Source organism: Anser brachyrhynchus (genome assembly GCF_964034855.1).
Source record: "Anser brachyrhynchus genome assembly, chromosome: 5".
NCBI lineage: Eukaryota > Metazoa > Chordata > Aves > Anseriformes > Anatidae > Anser > Anser brachyrhynchus.
This window is the reverse complement of record NC_137699.1, coordinates 66,101,284-66,124,006: the sequence shown is the minus strand read 5'-3', so window position 1 is coordinate 66,124,006 and position 22,723 is coordinate 66,101,284. Positions and strand designations below refer to the sequence as shown.

At 50.1% G+C, this 22,723-nt stretch overlaps 1 protein-coding gene across 11 annotated transcripts in view; it reads left to right on the top strand.

Annotated features, from left to right (window-relative positions):
- The window catches only part of LOC308195715 (uncharacterized protein), a 39,366-nt gene that overhangs the window by 1,164 nt on the left and 15,479 nt on the right, over positions 1–22,723 (top strand). For 3 of the 11 annotated variants that reach the window (XR_013951758.1, XM_080593599.1, XM_080593598.1), the window contains exons 2-4: positions 1,054–1,117; positions 1,534–1,677; positions 2,437–2,549. Coding sequence is in view for 2 of the 11 variants with exons in the window: in XM_080593599.1 (XP_080449725.1) it covers positions 1,054–1,117; positions 1,534–1,677; positions 2,437–2,549 (321 nt within the window). In the remaining 9 variants the exon portion in view is untranslated. The other 8 variants (XR_013951759.1, XR_013951760.1, XR_013951761.1 and 5 more) reach the window with 8 other exon arrangements.

The following is a 22,723-nucleotide window of genomic DNA, read 5'->3' as shown; positions in this document are numbered from 1 at the left end:
AGGGTGCACTCAATCCCATCATCTATATCATTGATGAAGATATTGAAAAGCACTGGTCCCAGGACAGACCCCTGAGGGACACCACTTGTCACCGGCCTCCACCTGGACACGGAGCCATTGACCACCACATTCTGGGTACAAACTTCAAGCCAATTCCTTATCCACCGAATGGTCCACCCTTCAGATCCATCTCTCTCCAATTTGGAGATTAGGATGTCATGTGGGACTGTGGCAAAGGCCTTACAGAAATCCAGGTAGATGATGTTTGCTGGTCTTCCCTCATCAACTGATGCAGTCACAGAAGGCCACCAGGTTGGTCAGGCACAATTTGCCCTTGGTGAAGCCATGCTGGCTGTCTCGGATCACCTCTTTGTCTTGCACGTGCCTTGACATTGCTTCCAGGAGGATCTGTTCCATGATCCTCCCAGGCACAGAGGTGAGGCTCACTGGTCTGTAGCTCCTGGGTCCTCCTTTCCACCTCTTTTAAAGATGGGAGTGATGTTTCTCTTTTTTTCATTCACCGGGGACTTCACCTGACTGCCAGGACTTTTCAAATAGGATGGAGAGAGGCATGGCAACTCCATCAGCCACCTCCCTCAGGGCCCTGGGATGCACGGCATCGGGCCACACAGACTTGTACCTGCTCAGCTGCATCAGGAGGTCCCGAACCTGCTCTTCACTTACCGTGGGAGGGACTTGGCTCCCCCTGCTCCTGCCCGGAGGTTCGGAGAGATGTGGGAAGCAGGGGAGGAGGGAGGGGAGGCAGGGTACTGGCGGCAGGGAAGAAGCCTCAAAGCCTGACAGGGGCTCTCACCGGTGCTGCGCTGCAAGCACAGGTCAGTGCTCTGGGCGGTTCCCTCAGCAGCTTCTTTTCAGCTCTTCTGTGCTCCCTGTAAGTATGGCTGTTGGTGGTAGGGCTCCCTCGAATCCCGGTTGTGCAGCACTGCTGGGTTTTTGGGGGGTTAATGGATTGTGGGAAGCCAAAGATCCATTGCAATGTGGCTTTGTGTGCTGGCGTCAAGGCTTCTTAGTGCACATATTTGGCTGTTTCAGATGTTTCACAGAACTGAAAGCTGCTGTACAAGAGCAGCGCAGCCTTCCAGGATTCTGTCCTCAGGTTAGTTGGGCTCAGTTTCCCTGCTTGATGGGTCGGTCTAAGGCTGCTCAGTTTTGCTTCCAGTTAGCATTCAGTCCTAGAAGCAAAGGACTCCCGTAGCCTTCTGCATTCCCTGGCCAGCCAAACTCTGTTTGCAGTGTTCTTGCCTCTAACAGAGGGGGAGTGAGGGATTTTTCTCCTGTGTCCTTGTTGGTTTTTACCCTCTGATCTCATACTGCTTTTCCACCTCTGTGTGGGTGGGGGATGGCAGTGCTAGGGCTTGGGCTTGCTGGGATGGTGCAGCAGGGAAAAGGGTTCCAGGCTGGCAGATTTATTTCTTAGCTCTAGTCTGGGGGGGACACAATTCCACTCACGTCGCCTGAATATTGGCTGCATCTAATCAGAAGTGCAATCACACACTTGTCGGTTCCTTCCAGGAAGAGTGCTGCTCTCCGGGGTGGGGTGCCCACGCGGTGTGCCCAGGTGTGCAGCGCTCTGCACGCGCAGCCGATGTGCTTCCTGCTGAGACCCGCGCCACTCGCAGCCCAGTCAGGGGGAAAGGAAGGCTTCTTTTCCTGCAGGTATAGTATTTGTTGTGCCGCTCACTGAAACCAGACAAACTTTGTAATCGAATGTGAGCATCTAGCATTATCCAGGTTGAAGCCAACTGTATTAGTGGAATGCAAGCACTCAGAAGAATGTTGATTTTGTAATTACTGTAAAAAAAAAAAAGAAACATTCTTAAAGGAAAAAAAAAAGTGGTAGCTTTCTCAGAAAGATTCTTACTTTATAAGATCTAATCTGGGGTTCAGAGTGACCTGACAGAGCCCTCTCACAGCAGTTCAATACAGTATGCTCCACAGTATCTTGCCAGCTGCATGCTGTGAAACTTTTGCAGTCATTAAATAGTGAATATATTTGACATACCACAATTACAGAGTCCTCTGGTGAATAACTGTGCTATAAAGCACAACTGCGAGGACTGCTATTTTAGAACACGCAGTGTTGTAGTTCCTGTTATTTGTGCTGGATAATATGGTGTGTAACTATGTTGAATTTTGATGCATTTTAAATGGGGTTGAAATATATTTGTATATTTTGCTGATGCAATAGAAAGATGAAACACACATGTATCCTTTCTTTCCCTATTACTCCATAACATTAAATGAACAAATAACTAGTCTAGTTCGTATGTGAAGATGCAGGTTATACTTCAAAGTGATACAGCAGGGTACAAATTGCACCCAACACTTCTGACACACTGCAATAAACTGAACCTAAAAAAATCCCTGCAATATAGAAGAGCTAAAACTGATCTTGTTTCTTTGTTGGAGATATAGGCAGCATTATTAAGTGTGCAGAGCTTCACCCAAGGGACAAGGGCCTGTGATGCTCTGGCTCTGCAGAGGAGAGTGGATGCGCGCCTGGCTGTCCTAGTTGCCTGTGGCATTGGGTGAGTTCTCCTGGTCCCCTCCCGCAGTGTGTCAGCAGTTAGGAACAAACATTGTTGGGTGGCACTGGAAGAACAACACACTGACTGCTTTAGATGTAAGAAAGAGGAATTCATCAAATCAACAACAGGCTCAGTGCAGCAGTTAGAGGAGGTGCGGACAGTGCTGCACCAACAAAGCGCGCAGGTACAGCACTGGCCCCTCTCGGCTAATGCTGCCTGCTACAAAGGCTGTGACTTTTGTTTGTGGTGCCAAGAATTGATTATGTGATAGGGTGCTGGGGAGGCTCCAAGGAGAAAGCTGTCACTGTTCATTAGTGCTGCACAAAGTGCCTGGATCTGCTGGGCACATGCAGCATCAGCACGGTGCTGTGTGGGGATGTGGCCAGGGATGTGCCTGTGACCGGAGCGCAACACAAATGCTGTCTCTGTGGCAAAGGCTGGCTGGAAACATGCCGGGGGGGGGGGCGGGGGGAGGCGTGCAGTGGGGCAGGCAGTGTCTCTGAAGAGAGCTCCTGGTTCTCTGCTGCTTGCTGCTGGTGGCAGAGGCTGTGCTCCTGCTGCCGTAGGTAACGGCAGGTCATCAGTCCCGTTCTAGTGCTTACCAGCCAAGGATTTGAAATGTAGATCTTAAAGTAAGATCTTCTAAAATGTGGTGCAGGTGAGGAGCTGAAGGTCTTCTTTTGCAGTAATGGGTTATTGTTTTTTGGTGCGGTTTGGCTCCATAGTTGCACCTTGCAAACTTCATCCCCAAATGCATTAGAACACAAGTTATCTGTATTTTTGATACTGAAGGGAGAACTTGGTAAATGGAAACATTCAGAAATAATCACATAGAGGAGAATAGTTTCCCTATTGCTTTTTTGGTACTGTGAAGGTTCAATACAAATCACCCTAGACAAGTCACGGCTCTGGTGCCTGGCATTACAATTTAAAATTACCAGAAATGCAAATACGGGTTAATCTAGACTATCAATCATAAACCTTTTAAAATCAAAATAAATGTGTTTATATCTTGCTAGGGTCTAGAATACAAATAAGTATATTACAAAAAAACTAACGGTCTTTAGCTTGGCCTCCCAGACGAGCACGTCTTTTTCAGCTTATGAACTAATTACTGGAAAAAGCATTGGTACAAGCTATGGTGTTAGACCCTCAATGAGGGCTGGTGGCTCCCTCAGCCAGAGCACGGCCACTTAAGGCAGCTGCTGGCATGCTCCTCACTGCGGCAAGCCCCTGGGCTGCTGGCAGCTGGGGGAGGCAGGTAGGATCAAAAACCACTCTTTTGTCAGTTTTCCTCCCTTAGCCTTTGGCCCTCTCTCACAGGTGGGTGCTCTGTCAAGCTGGGTATTTCTCCTCCAGCGGCCGAACGTGACTGGGTGCATCCCGTGGGCCGCTGGGTTCTGCATCCCGCCTGGGTGCGGGGGGCGCAGGAGCTGGGCTGGGGGGAGTCTGAGAGCTGCTGGGCTTCTTCAGGTCGGAGTGGGTCGTGGCACCAAGCCTGGTGGGTGCAGTTCGGGAAGAGCCTGGACAATGAATGCTCTGTTTGATTCCTGGGTGGTCCCGTGTGGAGCCCGGAGCTGGACTCCGTGGTCCTTGGGGGTCTCTTCCAACCTGGGCTATACTGAGTCTAGTTCTCTGAGGTCTGGGAAATGCGATGGTGGATGTGCCTCTGCGCTGTGTGCTCTGGAAACAGCAAGCCCCACTGCCTGGCCGGAATGCCTTGGTCCAGGCATCAAGCTGAAAGAAATGGCAAGAGCGAGCACACACACGGACACCTCCTCTCCAGAGATGCAGCAGCTGACTGGGCTCTATGCAGACATACTGACTCAGATTTCCTTTCTTCTGCCCACACAGCAGCAAAATCTTGACCTTCTGAGTGTGGGGGAGGGCTCAGGCAGGACTGTCCCCTCTGACTGCTGCTGGTCCTGGCACAGCCAGCACATCTTGTTCACTTGTGTTGGGTGAGTCACACGCCTCGTTCTGCTTTGCTCTTTCTGCGTTTTTGTGTCATGAAAACCCATCCAGCTGCTAAATGTTCTACCTTCACCTCTCTAAGTAAACAGCAGCAGAAGCTGATGTTGCGTGGTGGCAGATGGAGTTTATGAATGCTCTCTCTGTTTAATGTTTGCATGGTGCAGGGCAAATATTGCCAGCAGTTCTTGGTGCTTGGGGGTGGAAGTGTGAGCTCAGCGCTGGGGCAGACACTTGCTCCTGTGCCTCCCCCGGGGGGGGCTCATGCAGCACCTCACCTACAAGCGCCATGAAGGGCTTTACGGGGGCCCTCGCCTGTTCAGTGTTACCAGTACCGCGCTCTGTGCTACAGCAAGTGCTGTGTGAGGAGTGGGGGAGCCCGGAGGTGCAGACCCTGGGAGGCGCAGGAAGGCCTCTGGCTGCCCACCCGGCTCCTGACCTCCCGGGGAGAAGCAGCCCCAGCTTCAGGGCTGGGAGCTGCAGGAGGCCCTCGGGGCCGCATCCAGCATTGGTACTGTCCTGTGGGGCCTGGGCCGTGCCAGTAGTGGCCTGGCGAAAGGAATGGCTCTCAATGTTATTTGGGCAATGTCCTTGTGTCGGGCAGGTCAAAATGGAATCGGGTAGCACAGGAGGCAGACTTGCAGAAGAGGGGGTTGCATGCGTGCTTAGGTAAAGGGTTTGCCTTTATCTTTTCCTTGCTCTTTCTGACCATAGGTCTTGCTGCTCTAACACAAAGGTGTTCTGTGCAGGCTTAGCACTCAGCCTATGAGCAGAAATTAAATGCCAGATCTGAAGCTTTTTGGAACACAGTGTGTCGTGTCCCCCCCCAGTATTCTGTCTGTACAGTCCTGTCTGAGAACACCAATGCCTGGTGCAGCTCAGGCACGGCAGCGGGATGGGGCTGGGTGCAGGGCTGCCTTCCCCCGGCCGTGCCGAGCCAGCCGGACGCCCGCACGCAGCCCTCCTGCCTGGCCGGCGCTCGGCCATGGAGCAGCAGCGAGAGCGGAGCGTTATTTTTATGTCTCATTTGCCTTTCGTGACGGCGCAGATGCTGGTTAGGATGGGAACGTTCACACGGCTCAGCCCACGCGGAGGTATTTTTGTGCTGGAGGAACGTGGGGGCTTTGCTGCTGCTTTCCTGGAGTACCGACAGCGGCTGGCACAACACAGCCCTTCGCCTCCAGGGCTAGGCTCTGTGGAGGGAAGCCCTGCCCTTGTCTGGCAGGACCCGGCTGCTTGCTGGATGCTCAGCTGCTGCCCTTGTGTTGCATAGAGGTCAATACCCAGGTCTCATGCCCTGTGGTGGGGTGAGCGGTCGTGGACGGGGCTGGCAGGAATCAGACAGTTCTGCGTCCCATCCTAACGAGAGTGACCCCCCCACCCCCCCCGACAGAAAACTGGCATCAGCAAAACTACAAAAAGCCCAGAAGTGTGTGCCAGGGTTATGATAGGGAAAAGAAGGGATGATGGATTTCTAGGAGTTGTTTGTGAAAGCTTTGCCTGATTCCTAGATGGAGTGTCTCTGATCCAGACAAACAAGGCTGCAGAGCTAAAGACACCTGAGCAGAGTGGGGTTTGCGTGCTGCTGGGGATGATGAGGAGGTGCAGGTCTATTGCTGGGTCCCTACATGCAGCAGGGTGAGGGTACGGCCCACCGGCCCTTCAGGCTCACAGCGTATGCACAGATTTCTTCCCCTCCTGCAGGGCTGCTGCTCTGGCTGCTGTGCCTCCCCCGGGAGAGGCGTGGGGCGCTTAGCAGGCTGCGGAGGGTGGGGTGTCTCAGGAAAGAGAGTAACCCTGCTCGGGTTACATACCACCCAGAAATGACATCTTGGGACACAGGGCTTTGAAATATGGTAATGTCCTTAAAAACAAAATTAAAAAACCACTGAGAATCAGAAAGGAAAGGAAATGTCTGCCTTGTGTCTATGATGGATAGGGAAACAAACGGTGGGTGTGCAGAGCCAGTGTCTGGAGCAGAACTGGGAACTGCCTCGGGTGGTAGGGCATGGGCAGCTTATCTGGAGGGCTGCAGGTCCAGCTGGACTGGGGATTCAACAGCTGCCTCTGGGACCATCTCCTGCTAGTCTGTCCTTCCATGGTAAAAAAGTACTTCTAAACAGAAATCTAATTCTGGAAGGAAACAGAACGAACCAAGGGACTCTCCTGCTCTCTCTTCATGAACCTGTTGCTCTTGTCTTTGTTGCTATTAAGCAGCTTTTCTGCACGGCATGCAGAGCGAGAAGTGAGTCAGTGGATGAAGTCTCTCATCCCGCTGTGCCACCTACAAAGTTCCCTAGAGGTGTCTTGAGTCACACTAGCAATCCCTTCTGAAGTAAGTATGGAAAAGAGGAGTTCAGCCACTGAGACAATTGGTGGTTTTCTTTAGAAGGTAAATTTACACAAGTAGGCACTTACAGACTGGTAAAACAAGAAACCCCACTGCCAAATAATCCCATTACTGAACGTGTACAGAGCATGCATTACACTTGGTGAAAGGCTTTCCTTCCGTTATGTTTCAGAGTTCCAACCACAGTATGTCACTTGGGGATTGTTTAGAAGATGCTGACAGTGACATAAGGAAACAGTTTTACAAAAACAGGGTGTGAGATCTGGGGCCACCTTTTTAAACATAATTGAACCATTGCTGATGATAATATGAGTGCTGATGATGGTAAATTGGTACATTTTCTGGCAGAGAAATCATAACCCCTTGGCTGGTTCTGACCTGTGTGACTTGTCCAGTTTAAAGGTTGTTGGGTCTATGGGGTCATTCAGTCACACTGAGGAGTTGGTTTTTGGTGTGGCAGAGTGGCACCAAGCCGTGCACACGCAGCAGCTTCGTGTCTCACTTGCCCATTTGTGCAGGAGCCTATGAACCAGCGTTCATTCACTGTGCTTTGTCTGTTCCTCAGCTGCTGTTCAGGATGTCTGTTCCACTTGGGAAATATTTGCTGTCATCTTAATCATTCTTTCTATTTGGCTCTTATGTCAATAACGACTGAGGAGCAAAATTAAGCATCCTTAATAGGCTCTTGTGGGGATCTTATCAAAAGCCATTTACAATTCTTCACTTTCCTTCTGCTTTAGATAAAGTGTATTTGTAGCTTGAAACAATGCCAGCGGCTGTCACAGTAAGTGCTTGTTGCTGTTCACAGCGACGCTGACCGCTGCGCAGTGCATGCAGGCAGCGCTGGGCGCCGGGCGGGAGCTCCGTCGGGGTGGTTTCCTTCTGCACGCCTCACCACGGCGGTACCGGGACGTCTGTTTTAACGAGCCCTCGCCTGCTGGCGAGGAGCGATCCCCGGGGGCTCCCTGTCTCTGCGGCCCGTGGGAAGCACCCTCCAGCTCCGGCAGCGCCCGGGCTCAGCGCCGTCCGTCTGCCTGGGGACCTGGCAGTGGGGCTGTGCCCGCGCCGCTCTCCCAGCAGGAGCCGGGCTGCCCGGGCTGGGGGCGTTGTGAAAGCCCCCACCTGGGGCAGAGCAGGGCACGGCACTCTGCGGTGCCTTCGGAGAAGTAAAAGCAATGTCACTGGGAGAACTGAGCAGAGCTGGTGGGAGATGTGGAGCAGATTGTATGTTGGGATTTTTAATGTGGAGCTAGGGCTGGAACAAGGTTTTCTGTTTTTCTGGTAGCTTCCATCACTGCGTGGTAGAATAGCCAAGTCCATTCCATCCTCGGTCCAGGCAAATGCATGTCAGTTCTCAAACATGGCCTGATGCTTCAGGGGGGCCGGAGGTGGTGGTGGTGGAGAAACAGCAGCACTCTGGTAGTAGAGCTTTTACATGAAATGTGTGGTTCTGTCCTCCCCTGACGGCTGGGGAACATCACTTTGCATACTGCTGAGTAGCTCGACGTTTTGGTTAAGACAAGCGAGCCACCTGATGTGGTGTGAGGGCAACCTCAGCGCTGCTCCTGTCATCCTGCTGAAGTCCTACCGGAATCGCCTGGCCTAATGGGTGGTGGTGAGGGCCGGCCGTGCCAGGTGACTGCCTTGCAGCACGTGCTGAGCCTGGCCCCAGCAAGGTGGTGCTGAGACATGCGGTGCTCCCACGCACCAGATGGAGAAGGGTTAATGTGCAGGATCACCACCACAGCAGGAGCCCCTGCTATCCACCCCGCTGGCTAACCCGCTGCCCGCTGCCTACGGGCTTCAGAGGGAGCCTTTGGAGACAACCTGCAGGCTGAGCCAGGGTTTCTCGCTTGGTCCTTTTTTACTGATAATTGCCATTAAATAGGCTACTGCTCATCCTGCTGCTATTCATATCAAGCCTTTCTCCCTTCCCCCCAGCTGTGAACCTGTTTGAAGCAATAACTGTATTTAAGAAATAATAGAGTAAGCGGGAGGAACTGGTGTTTCTGCTCTTCCAGATTATCTGTATGGTGAATATAACTATTTGATGTGGAAAAAAAAGAAATTGTCATCTCTAGCAGCGCTCTCTTTCAATCCCCCTCCCCGTCTCCTCCCTACCCCCCAGATCATTTAGTTTTTCTTATTTGGTATATTTTCCTCTGCTTTAAATGGGTCTTAGCATTATTCATCTTTGAACCCTATTCAGAATTAATGAGGCAGTGAAAAAATGGAGATTTACATGAGAAGCAGTTTGTGTATTTTAGCAAGGGTCCTTGGAGCCTTCCCTTGACAATGATACAAGTTATTTCAAAAGCAGCATAACTAGCTCACTTGTATTTTGTTTTAAAAGAATCTGCTTCTTTTCACTGCCTTTGTTGGCTGGAGCCTTGAGTTCAGTTCTCTGAGGTTTCACACTGTTGCTCTCGCTGATACCAAAGTCATTACAAATACACGTTTCCCATCAATATGTGTTAAGCAAATAAATCACCACTGCAGTGCTTTTTCATGTGCAGGCTTCTGACTTCAGTGTCTTGACTAAGCTAAAGCGAGATTTCCCCCAGCACAGCCTCTGATAGGAGACTTGAGCTTGGCAAAAATGGTGATGGATGGGAGAGACAAAAAAATGTGGGTGTTGAATTTGTCCTCTGTACTCCTAGCACCCCGTGCAGCCCCTGCAGGCCTCTGGCTGGGAGCCGGTGGTGCTGGCGAACACGCGATGGACGTTTGCAGTGCCTGACAAGGAGAGCAGGGACCCACGGTGGGCAGGGGCCAGGAAGAGGCAGCGGGGTCTCAGGTTGTCCGGTCTGAACAACAGGGGCTGGAAGAGAGGCAGCCGTGCCTGCCGGCTCGTGTGAGACGCCTGGCCTGCACCATGCTCGGCCAGGGCTCACGCCGCGACCACCGCGTCCCCGACCTGCTGCAGGCACCGCCACGTCCCCCGTCCAGCCCCGTCTGCGGCAGGGTTAAGCCTGCTTACAGCCAAGTGAGCAGACACTTTGCTGTAGAAGCCAAGGATGCTGTGTCCCTGAACTGCCCGTGAGTAACCTTTGAATAAAAATGTTTCATGACCTTTGGAGGGGTGAAAAAAACAGAGGCAGGCAAATGTATCTGTGTGACATCTGAGAAAGGTACAAATCCAAGCTGGAATGGGAAGTAACTTAGTTATCCCTTTGGAGTAATTTTGGAGAAGAAAAAACACTGAATACAAAATTTACATCCGGTTGGTTTGCTACCAACACTACTCTACCACACAAATTTCTTAAAGGACAAAAGTTTACATTTATAGGCTCAGTCTGAGCTTGTGGGCAGCTCCCAGCTGGGCTTGTAGTTGGCAGAGAGGCTTGAAGGGGCTCCTCTGAGCCTCTGCTCCAAGGCTTTGCTTTGGGCATAACAAGCCAGTGTGCACAGGGCGTGTTCTTTGAAATGCTGCTGCCAAAACAGTTGGGCCAAGATTCTGAGTATATTGTGATTAGAAGATTATTAAATCAAAGAAAATTCTTAACTGGTCCAACAATTAGCTGTATGCATAAGATAAAATATTGCAGTCTGAAGTGGCAATGTGAGAGCCTTAAAATAACCTGGCTGGTTATTTTAAACACCGCATGTCATTAATGGTGAATAAATCCCAGCAGGCAGTGTGCTGGCTAATGCCCACAAGCTACCATGCCAGTCTTTACCCGGCCTTTCCCAAGCCCTGTGCCTGTTTGCACTGGGTGTTTGCTCCTTTCTGGGCGGTGATGGAGGACAAGGGAGAAGTGCTCAGTGCTGCGCCGTGGCTGGGGAGAGCAGCAGCCTGGCAGCTCCTGCGTGCACCCTCCTGGGACCAGGGCCCATGTCTGGAGCTGCAGGGGCAATTGTATCTGGCATGGTTATTCCTAAGGTACAGACTGACTGGAGGGATGAAAAGCATCTGTCCTCCACCACTGGCTGCACACAGCTGGTGCTGCGTGGGTCATGGGTCTGGCTCCAGCAAAACCGTGTTGGAGAGGAGGTGCATGCTCTGGGTCCTGGGTACCCTCCTGCCTCTCTGGTCGCCTCTTTCTTCTGCGAATATATTTCCTCAGTATTTTTTAATGGCTTTTTCTGACAGTTTTCTTCATAAAAATAACTAACCAGTCTCATTAATTTTAGATTTGCTATTGCTAGAGTAGAGCTGTGGGCTCTGTACTGACAAGTCGGTGCAGTCTCCAGCCTTGCATGGGCTTTCCATGGTGCAAGATGACGAGCTTGTTTTCGGTGGGACGGTGACTGTCTGATGGTTAGGTGGCCGCTGCCTGAATTTGCTTTGGCTTTAGCTTAACTTGCTTTTTGTTAATTACTTGCCAGCGCTATCAAGGAGCTCTGCCAGGCAGGGTCAGCATCTGTGACCCTGCAATGAGTGGCAGAGGGAAGCGGCTGCCCAGGGGTGCCAGCGGCCCTGCGTCCCGTGGGCCAGGGCAGGGGCACAGCCAGGCACCGGGGAGCTCCCTGCTGCACGAGCACCGGGGAGCTCACCGAGCAAGAATTTAGCTGTATTTTTAATGATTTTAAAAAATAATAATTAGATAATTTGGAATGTAGGTGTTAGTGCTGTTGTAACTGGACTAATAATAACTGGTTCTCATATTTCGATTAGGCTGGTAAAACATTAATTAGACTAGCAATAAATTCTTGGCACCTTGGATGTGCGCTCCTGTTTGCCTGTAACAAGATTTTGAGTATAATAAATGAAGTGTATATATTTTTATGGCAAGCCATAACACTTCCTCTGAGGTATCTTAGGTTTCATTGGATGATTCCAACTAATTTTCCTTGAATTCATTATAGAGAAAACTCTCAGCTGTCATTTGAAATGACTGAGATTTTTAGACATGGAAAATGACTGTTCAATGGAGATAATCTGCCAGAATTTCTTATTGCAAAGTCCTGTGTTTAATATCTTGGCATTCCTCCTTTGTTTCTTCTAATGTAAGGCAATAGTTATCATTACTATGTCATCTGCCTGGAGTGGGGCTTGTCTTCATCACTTCTCTTGGTAGAAAAGTAACTCCTTATTTCCTAATTGCTGGATTAATGTTTTGAGCTCAGGAAGTTAAACAGTGGCAGGATGAGACAGTCACACAGGGACAAGGCACAATGAGACAGCTGCAGAGCCGTGCTGCCACAGTACTCTGATAAGGGAGAAGAACGTATCATTTCCATTGGCAATTATGTTGAATCCATAGTAGCTTTGCTTCATATTTGCAATCCATTCACCAGGGTTATTTTGCAATCATATGAAAACAATCATGTTTACATGATTATACACACATGGAATACCTAAACATAGAAAAGGAGATTTATAGAGTTCAGTGTGACAGCTGTACTTTCTACTGGGGGCACACTTGTTCACCAAATTTCTTTCCCTCCCTCACTATCCCCCCACCCCCTTGTTGGCATTTCAGTGAAGAAAGGATTTAAAATACAGAAAACGTTAAGGATATGAAGAATCATTCTCACAATCTGATTTATGTTAACTTCTGTAAAAACTACGAGTTTAGGAAAATTGTCATTGGAGGATTTCTTTTGTTCTGTTTTTTTCTTTTTTGAAGACTTTTTGATAGTAAAACAGATGCAAAGTAAAGTACATACAAGGAACAGACGCAGTCACAGAACTGATGTTTTGCAAATCCTTTACAACTTTCCACTCATATTGATGTAAAACCTGTGATCAGACTGCGTCAAACTGCTTGACATATGGATCTGTGCAGTTTGTATCTGTCAGGAGCAGAAGAGACAGCACGGTGAGTCAAACACGGTGGGATCTGAGAAACAACAGAGTTTTGGTTCCAAGAAGAATGAGAGCTAATACATTTAAATGGGGACAAAACTCATGTCCACATTACGCTTCCCAGCAGTCATAGCAGTGGGCATAAAGCCTCAAAGAAGATGGGATGGGATCAGTCTGGGAGTAGTTGCTTCTGACCCAGCGCTTCACTTACTGACTCCCCTGCCGAACAAGCGCAGGGCCAGGCTGCGGGGGTTTCCTGGCTGCCAGGAGAGGTGATGAGAGCTCCTGTGTCTGTCCTGGCTCCTTCCTGCCCCACACACGCAAAGGCTCAGCCCATGGGCTTGCTGCGCAACGCGCTGCTCTCCTCACGCACCTGCTCGCAGTCCGCTGCTGTGCACCCGGAGGCTGGTGCTGCCTCCAGCACGAGCGAGGGGAGCGGGCAGATGAGTGGCAAGATGCCAGCCTGCACGGGGCGAGTCCCCTCGCTCCCCTGTCTCCGCTGCTCAGGCACTGCGGTGTGCCAGGAGGTGGCTCCCCATTGCACCCTGCTCGGCTTGCCAGCACCCGGCCCCCAGCACCCCACGGTGCCCTCATGCTCCGGCTGCGGCTCCTGGAGACGTGCGCTCACCAGGGCAAATCTGCATCCCAGCTCGGGCAAAGCACTGATTTCTCACAAATAGCTGCTCTCAGATGGTAGATCCCAAATCTTACGTGCCGCACCAGGTTTATCCTCTGCTGCTAGAACTGCACTTAGCTGTAGAGGGACTCCCTGGCCTCTGTGCCCATGGAAAACCCTTGTTCATCTTCAGATGTTGCTACGCAGACATACAGCGGGACACCTGCTTTGCAGAAATTGAACCTGAAGTTGCATTTGTATAATTTTATTCAAAATCTTTCTGTGTGGTTTAAAGACTGAAAAAGAACGTAACCACTTTCCATTCAGATGCCTGACGTTGCTTCTGTACATTTTGTGCCTGTGTCTCGTTGCTGTTAGCACAGGGAAGCTGGCGGGAGCTGCAGCGGCGTGTTGGCAGGGCTGTCACTGTGCGGCTGCTGGGCTCCTCGCTGGAGGCGGTGTGTTGTGACTGGGGGGGGGCAAACGCAGAGCCCCCGGGGGGGGGACAAGCTGGGGAGGAGAGCAAGGGCCCTGCAGGGCCGGAGAGTGGCAGGGCACGGGGCTGCCAAGCCTGGGCCGTGTGGTGGGGGCCCAGGGGGGAGGGCAGGAGAAGGCTTCGGAGAGCTCAAGTGTCCAGGGTGACCCTAGTGCTGCTAACGCTGCTGACGTGGTGGGCAGCAGCTGACAGCAGAGGCTCCGAGGTTTGCTCCTTGCTGACTGAGAGGCTCCACGAGCCGTATGATGGTGTCAGGACCAGAAATACTTCAGCGAGTTTAGTTAGCTCATCATGGGAAATCTCACAGGGATTTTACATTTACTTAATTCCTTGAGAGAAATGTTGCACCTCCATATACTTCTGTTACTTTATAGCCTTACTAGTTTTATTTTTATTTATCTTCTTCATTGAAGAAACGAGTCTTTTCCCAGCTCAGGAGGGTGTTTGGTGCAAGCTGTTTGAGGTGTCCCTGTGCTGGGCAGCTGGAAGGAGCAGACCTGCGGCGGGGCCAGGCCAGGAGCGGGCTGTGCAGTGTGAGCTGCAGGTACCCGAGCATGCGTCCTGCCAGGGACTGTAGCTCAGCTGACAGCTGATGTATTCTTTTTAATTTGCTAATGCCACAGGAGAGACTCATTAATTGCATTGAGAACTGATAGGCAATGGCTGGGACTTGTTATGATTATCTGGAAATGATGCTGTACAAGCTGACACGATTAAAAAAAAAAAAAAGATCCTGGCAGTTGTCCCTTATACACGTGTCAGCCCCTGCTCAGCTCGATCCATGGTCTGGCTGGGGGATCCAGCGGCAGCTCGTTGCTTGATATTGCTGTGAATCTTCTAATGCCCGGGGGCAAAAGCTGAGTGTTCCTCTAAAGGGAAAGTGCTGAGATTGCATTCTGCATATATCTCTGGTGCGAATTGACACTGCTTCTTTGGCTTTGTACCTCTGAGCATAGCTTGGCCAAAACTGAGGGAGGCTGAGGCAGAGAAATGACTGAGGCACGGGGGAAGCAGTGTCTGGGGGGTGCTGCTGGCACGCAGCAGCTCTGAGCACCCTTCTGCCAATTCCCTGGCTGTGCTGGGCTGTGTGACCTTTCTGGTGAAAGAAAATTCAGTGCTGAAGTATTTTATTTCTTTAAAGGGGAGTTTTTAATATTTATAACATTCACAGTAAAATTAAAATACATGAAACAGACATTGCCCTGCAGGCGTCTTCGGGCATATGGAGAATAGAGCTAGCAAAAATGATTTATTTTCAGATATAATGTAAAAGAAACTTTCTTAATTTTCAGATGTGTATTAGCTAAATCACAGGTGAAACAATAATAAATCAGCAATTTAAAAGATTTCTGCCCACTTTTGGCAAGACTGGCACTATGATTCAGTGCTGTTAAGGCCATTTGGCAGGTTCATACCAGAATAATGTTTGGAAAAGCGTGACTTTAATAATCCTGTGAGTGAAGGGAAGGATCAATTTCTGTGTTTTTAAGATTAGTAAGAAGAGACAGGTTGCCCGGTACAAAAAGAAGGAAAGAAAAGAAAATCACCTGTGCCTAGTACAGTGCCATTGTTAAGAAGCATCCTCCAAGCTCAGTGTATCTGTATACAGGAGTTTGGTCTCCAGCTGACTGGCAAATGAGGCACTCTCCTCAGTGAATGCACTTTCAGAGAAAGCCCAGTGTTGGATTGCTTTTCGTCTAAACGTTTCAGAAGAGGAGACCCCAGAGTGCTGCTCTGAAGCTGTGGCTTGCATTTCAAGTGTATATACAGAAACGTGTCTTCCTTTCTTTCTTGGAAAAGCATCCAGACGCAACTATTAACATAATGATACAGCGCAACAGCTGTGCTGCACAGACACCCGTACCGGAGCGTTTCTTACAAATAGCTGATTTACTGGGGCCTTGGCATGGCACATTGCACAGGCAGGGAATGAAACCTCTGCCTGGCCTTGTCCCTTCTGTTCTGGAGGCCCTTGTTAACCCTTGCTAACATGGATTGGGCTTCCCTTTTCCATTGAAAAAATACATTTATCCCAGCTCTGGGCTCGTCCTTGTTACCCTAAAGGTACTGGGGAGATTGGCTGCATCCCCTCCATCCCCTCCATGAAACACTCGCAGTGATATCACCAACTCTCTTCCCCCTGACTTTGTCTTTGCCTCAGGACTGGTCTCACTGCACTGGCCGCACAAGCATCTCTTTTCAGAGCATTGCACCTCTTCTCACGCTCCAGGAATGAGACGTGCTGCAGCAACGCGCCCACGCGCCTCACCCCACCGCAGGGCATCTCTGCACCCACCTGGCTGCTCACCCTATCAAAGAGGGGCCCAAACCTTTCAGAGTCATTCTTCAGGCTGCAGGCTTGTCCTGGGGATGTTGAGCCCCTCGCAGCTATCAGCAATGTCCCCACCACAGGAGGCTTAACAGGACACCCCTCTTCCTTGCAGGCAGCGGCGGTGACACCCGGTGTCCTCAGAGACCACCTCCCCACGCCCTCATCAGCAGCTCTCCATCCCCAAGCTCCACAGCACCTGCTGATGCCCGAGCTCACCCCTGTCTGTGGAGCAGAGCCAAGCTCTCTCCTTTGCTCTGCACGGGGAAAATGTCCCGTGCTGCTTGGCCCGGGGACGATCTCTGCCAGATGAAATAGAGCAGAGCCAAAGGGACTGCAAATCCATAAAAGCATCAAAGACTGAGAAAGTACTGCTGACAGGAAATGACTGCGGCAGGTCGCTTCTACAGGGATGCTCGCTCAGAAAACCCGGCACCTTGCTCCCAGCAGCACCGCACTCCATCACTCACTAAGAGCCACTCTCCCACAGAGCACTGCACGTGCTGTGGAGCCGACCGCAGGGCTGCGCAGATGTGTTTTGTCTCAAACCATTTCTGTACTGGTGAGTGGAAGACAAGATCAGTGTTCCAAAAGCACGGATACAGAAGTGCAGCTGGGAGAGAGAAAAGGAGAAATATTTTTCTCCAATTGCTTTATTGTTTTATTCTCATCAGTCTTCTTAACAAGAAAATAAGTACATTTTTGGTGAAGTACTGGTGCAGATAACTCACAGGAAAACTTTAGGATCTTCCTGAGCACTGCCCAGAGCTCTATGTCTGTATTTTGGTGTTCACCCTCTCTCTGCAGGGATGTGTGCTGCCTACAGCCTTCTCAGAGCCCCTGGCCTCCCTGCACTGCCACAGGTGCTGTGAGATTGTGGGACTGCAGCACAGGATGCAGGGGAAATCAGTGTTGTGATCTGAGGCAGAGGAAGAGCACCTGACTCATTGGACAAACTCAACTCCTTGGCTTTCCTATTCGCACTTATGAGCAGAAACAGTAAAGGACCTCCACTTTCACTTTTTAATTTTATTCTTTTTTAAATTTTTAATGAAGATGCTTTGCAGGCAGACCATGCTTTACACAGGTATTCATATGCCTGCTGCATTCAGCACAAGGGAGCCCATCTCATACCAGAAGTCTTGGCAAATAGCACTGGAATACAAAGTCCTTAATCCCAGTCCAAACACTTCCTGTGTTTTGCTCTAAAGCTTGGACAAGGTTTCCATTGCTAACTTTCTCTTTACCTGCTCAACTTCTGTTACAGAATTCTGGCTGTTGATGTCTCTTAGATGTATTTTTGTACAGTGTTTTAATAACATGACTTAAATTATAAAACAAATTTGAGATTGATGTAAATCTAGCTTTAGCCATTATTAAATCCAAAGAAAGTCATACATACCATTGGGCCTAACACCTAGAAAATAAATATGCACTTCTCAGCCAGAAGCATTAGATGCACCAGAAAGTCCATTGTCTGATGGAAGACGCGTGGTGTTGCTAGCACCCAGCCGGAACAGAGCAGGAGGATATTGGAGCTCCTGGGAGGGATCAGGACATTTGTGAAACAAATACGTGGGTGGATTGCCAGGCTGCAAGCTCAGCACATATGAAATAAATACATAAATAACATGAGCTCTGCAACTGAGAGCTGTGTGTGTGCAGGTGACAGTAGGGGCTGGGGGCGGAAGGTGGTGTGTGCTGTCAGTGTCCAGAAGGGAGAGCAGCTACTGAAAACTGCCTCTCCATCAGTCAATGCGTTTACTTTTACATACGCAGAGAAGAATTTTTGTAATTCTCTCAGTGCAGTCCGTTTGCTCTCATTGACGTAAGAAGGGTAATCGTCAGGGGCTCACCCTGCTTTGTTCTTCCCTGCCAGTGCCGAGTTCCAGCCTGCACGTCCCCTGCTCTGGTGTGTCACTATTACTACAGCTCGTTGGCTCGATTCTCGCCTTGGCAACCCCTCGGCTGCCCTTGCCCCATGAGGTGCAGCTCTGGTTCTCCTGGGCTGGTTGCTCTGGCTCTGCACTGCTCCCGTGCTGGTGCTGCTGGTGGCAGCGCCCCAAGGCCCCGCGGCTGCTGGTCGGGCCCAGCCCTTGGCAAGGGTGAGGGGGGCAGCGACCTTCGCGGCCATGAAACTTGCATGGGGATTTCCTGCTCTCTGTGGGTGATTTCAATCTCCATCGGGCTTTTTGAGACAGGAACTACCAATGGTGATTGGAGCTGAGGGCTTCTCACAGGAAGCTTCCTGTGAAGCAAAACTGAGCTGCTGAGCTGGGAAGAAGAGGGCTCACACACAGCTCCAGCTCCCTCAGAAATGATGAGGCTTTGCCGTGAAGCGTGGCCATTTCTGCAGGAGCTCCCCCCGTGCCTTGCGTTCGGAGAGCAGGGCCCTCGGAGGGAGGCGTGCTGGGGAGGCTGCGCCGCGCGCCCCAGGGCCTTCGTGCTGCTGCTGCAAGGCTGGGCGCCGAGTGCTGGCAGACGGGTGGTGAGGGACGGCTCCTGCACAGCACATCGCCTGGCGGTGAGGGCTGCCGATAAACTTGGCCTGGCCAGACACACAGTGCTTCTCCTGCTGAAGCCCAGGGCTGCACCCCTCATCCCGGGCTGGGGAGCAGGCAGGTGACTGCTGCAGAGCGGGTAACACGCTCCTCTTGTGTGGGCAGACACAACAGGCTCCAACCGTCTGTGGTTTGAGTAGAGCATCTCCTCAAACTGAAAAAAAAAAAAAAAAAAGAAAATCTCTTCTCGATCTGAAGACACCAAGTGCTGATCAAATGATACTGGCCCACTTCAGAGGATTTGTTTGATCCTTTTCTAAGTGGCTTAGTCTCCTCTACACGGAATACACAAAATCTTTTCTTATATCCAATTAAGATTTCTTCTAGGTGTGGGTAGCACTTTGCTCTGTTCAAAGGCTCTCTTCTCCCTGCTGCGGGAGAGCTCTGTGCATAGCGTGAGCTTGCTCTCAAAGGCACAGGGAGGGCAAGACGCGCCTTGCTTGTTTTTTCTGGTCAAATTGTCAATTGAACAGAGCATTTCACAGTGGCACAAGCAGAAAATAATTGGCTACACTGCACTTTTCTGCATGAGTACCTGGAATTCACAGCGTCAGAGGGAAGAGGTTTGCTCTGTTTGGTGCTTGCGTGGCTGCAGGTGGGGTGGGAGCACGGTGAGCAGCGGGCGCAGGGCCTGCCCGCTTCCCCGAGATGGGCACGCCAGGAAGGGCTGGGGACAGGGCTTAACGGTGGTGTTAGTAATGGCCAGGCGTGATGATCTGATGGGTCTTTTCCAACCTAAATGATTCTGTGATCAGCGTGGTTCATCTTCTGGCAGCAAAGGGCCAAGCCGGTTGTGGGGGCTCTGGGGCCTGCCCTGTGCCGACCCCCGGCTGCAGCAGCGAGTGCTGCCGCGCCACCGCCCTGGGGACCGGCGGGGTGCAACTGAGCAGGGCTCAGCCACGTCCTCAGTGGCTGTGGATCATCTCTCCGCTGGGGGCTGGATACATGAGCATGTTAGAGGAACGCTTTTCACAAGATTTGTTCTTTTCAAGGAGGCCGTTTCCTGATGTCCGAGTGATATAAAACCAGTCTGTAATGTTTTGATTCCGCTGCTGCTGCAGACGCGGTGCAGTGGGAATAGTGAGCTGGAGTCATCTCTGCCTGCATCTTCAGTGCAGTTGTTTCCAATTGCTCGGCCAGTCAATTATATTTTAGCAATTCCTTTGAAGGCATTTTGCTTGCACAGGTGTCACTGAAGATTAACTTTAACATATGAAGTCTATTATTTGGAGCTCATGCTTCCCTCCACCCCCAGGAGAAACTTGGCTCAACTGTCAGAGCCTTGGAGAGGTTTGCAGAGCTGGCAGCTAGAAATAAAAACATCTTTTAACAGCTCTTTTAATCTAGCAGAAATAAAGTCTAGCAAAAGCCAATCAGTGAAAGCTAAAACCTGACAAACTCAGACTAGAAATAAGACACAGGTCTGCATGACTGACTGTGATTAACCAGGACTGCAGTTCACACTGGCGCATAGCAGGCTCTCTATCACTTGCGGTCTTTACACCAAAACTGGGTGTCTCTAGTCATCTGAGAGCTGGTGAGTTGGTCCATGGAGGAGGCAGCTCTGGGGCTAGGGGGACTTGGCTCCATTCCCCCAGCAGGGATTATTTTCCCTAGATCCTGGTGAGCTGGCACCACTCTGTGTATAGACTGGAGATGGCTTTATTCTAGTGTGGTCTAGAGATGTAGCTAAACAAAAGCCAGTAGAGGAGTCTGTATCTTGACTTTTTATTCTTTCTTTGTGTCCTTGGATTTAGCGATCAATAACATTATTATTGATAATCTCTAAAAGATAGCTGAAATGTACAATAGGGCAATCTGTTCATTCATTACTCATTCACGACTGGCAGACTTTATCGTATGATAAATTAGGCTAGTGGATTAATTGTAGCTTCAATATATCTAATAGCAAGTGAGAGACTGCAGAGCTGAATCCCCAGTATTTGGAGAATGGGCATCTTGGCTGGTGAGTGGGGGTACTCGGCAGTTAAACCTTCTTCCCTGGGAGGTCTCACACACCAGTAATTTCAAAACTCTTGCCCTAATGAAGATCCTGTTTTCCTCTTTGCACACTTCTTTGGCCTTGTCTTTAATATCTGAGCTCAATGTAGTTGTTCCCCTGTCTTCATGGCTGCCTACTGAGATGACTGGTAACAGCACATTATAAAACTGCTGCTATTTATGGTTATGCATGGCCACAGTTTGCATTAACTTTTCATTTATTAAAATTATTTCATACAGTGCTGTTGAACAAGGTCAGATATTTTAAAGGATTAGTTAATACACACACTTTTGAGTCAATATGCTAAATATAAGCTGGTTTGATATATTGTTTTCTATCTGATGTTCTTAGACGGTGAGTAGTTTGGAGCAGAAATGGTCTTTTCCTAAGCACAGTCAGTATTCAGTACAACTGTTTCCTTAATGTAGCTGAAGAATCTAGCAACCTCCATGTATGTTTTTATCGCTTTCTATAAAAGGTAATCCCTGAAATAACTAAAAATTGAATTGTCACTCCTAAATCTATCTGTGAGATTTATATGAAGTTTTGTATGAATTAGCACAATCTTAGGGGTAGAATTTCGAGGCTTGAAATTCTCCATAGAGTAAGTTCAAAGATCCTTAATCCTCCTAAAAGCTGTTTGCTGATGTTAGCCTGGTTAAACACTTGGAGATGTACTAACTCCTATTGCTGAGAAGTCTCTGCTGCAGAGCTGGATTTGCAGAGGGAATGAGGTACTCAGTATTCCTAATAGCACCCTGCCAGCACAGCCCCCCGTGATGTTGGTGAAGCAGCAGGTTGTTGATACCAAATTGCAAGATCACCAGTGGTAAGCAAAGGAAACCTGCCGGAGGAGCTGGGAGGGCAGGACTCGCCCCCCGGCTGCTCCGCAGGCGCAGCGCTGCCGGCTCCAGGGTGCAGAGCAGAGCCGGGGCGGTTCGCTGCCTCCCGTGCCCCGGTGCTGCACCGGCCAGGCCTGTGCTCCCCACTGCTGGCGGTGGTGTGGGGGTTGTGGGGTGGCAGGGGTACCACAGGCACGCTTTGGGAAGGACTCGGCCCATTTCCAACGGCCATCAGGAAGGTGGTGTCAGGAGCGTGATGCAGGTGGCACCGGGGGAACCAGCTCTCATGCTGTGGTCCTGCACCACAGCCGTGAACTGTATGGCTGGCAACACTGGAGTGAAAGAAATCAGATTTATCAGAGAGATGCTGCTGAGAGTCCGTTCCTCACATTGCCTCTCCCACTGTCTAGTGTCTTTGCTCTGCTGAGGCCAGAAATCTCAAAACCAGGAGGTTCAGTAAAGCTCCTGCCCTGTTAGAGGAAACAGCATATGCTGACTTTTTTGGAAAAGGTACTCTACCACCAGCCATCTCTACGATAATTAGGCCACCATGGTTTCTGCCTACTGTGCAGCACCTTGTCCAGGAGATGTAACTTTCCAAAATGGGCCTTCCCTTGGAAGAAGCCAGAGTGTGTCTCTGGCTGATAGCAGCACAGAGCAGAAGCCTTGCTGGAGGTTTGGGCAAACCGTCACTGGTTGTGACACTACTCTATGTTTTGTCATCATTTTTCAGTCTGACAGTCCCTTAGGGAAGCTCACCAGGCTGTTCTCTCCTGTAGTGCTCGGGACTGCTGTAGTGCCTACTGCAAAATATCTCACCAAGCAGTGGGAGCTGGCTGTAAAGCAAATGCAAGCACCCAGTATTGAAGTGTCCTTCAGGCTTTGATTCTTAGGATTTTCAGCATTTCATTGTATGAATCAGTACGCAGAAGCTGTTGTTGCACTCTGAAGAGGTAACTGCTTTCTCTTTTCTCGGTAGAAGTTTGAAAAAAATGGCTGGGTTTCAGGCAAGACTGGGTTGGTGGCTGGGAATCAAAGCAAGTCAGATACCCCCATCCCTGCCAGTGCTGGAAGGCTTCACGTCTGCTGGACATTGTCTGTGCTGTGCAAGCAAGACAGAAAATGTATTTCAATACATTGCAGAAAGAGATAAAAACGTCTTTGAAATTTAAGGGCTTACTCTTTTTGTCATATGTGGCTTTTGCTGTTAGAGATTTGGGGCTGGTCCTGCAATCCCCAAGGTATCGATGGGGAC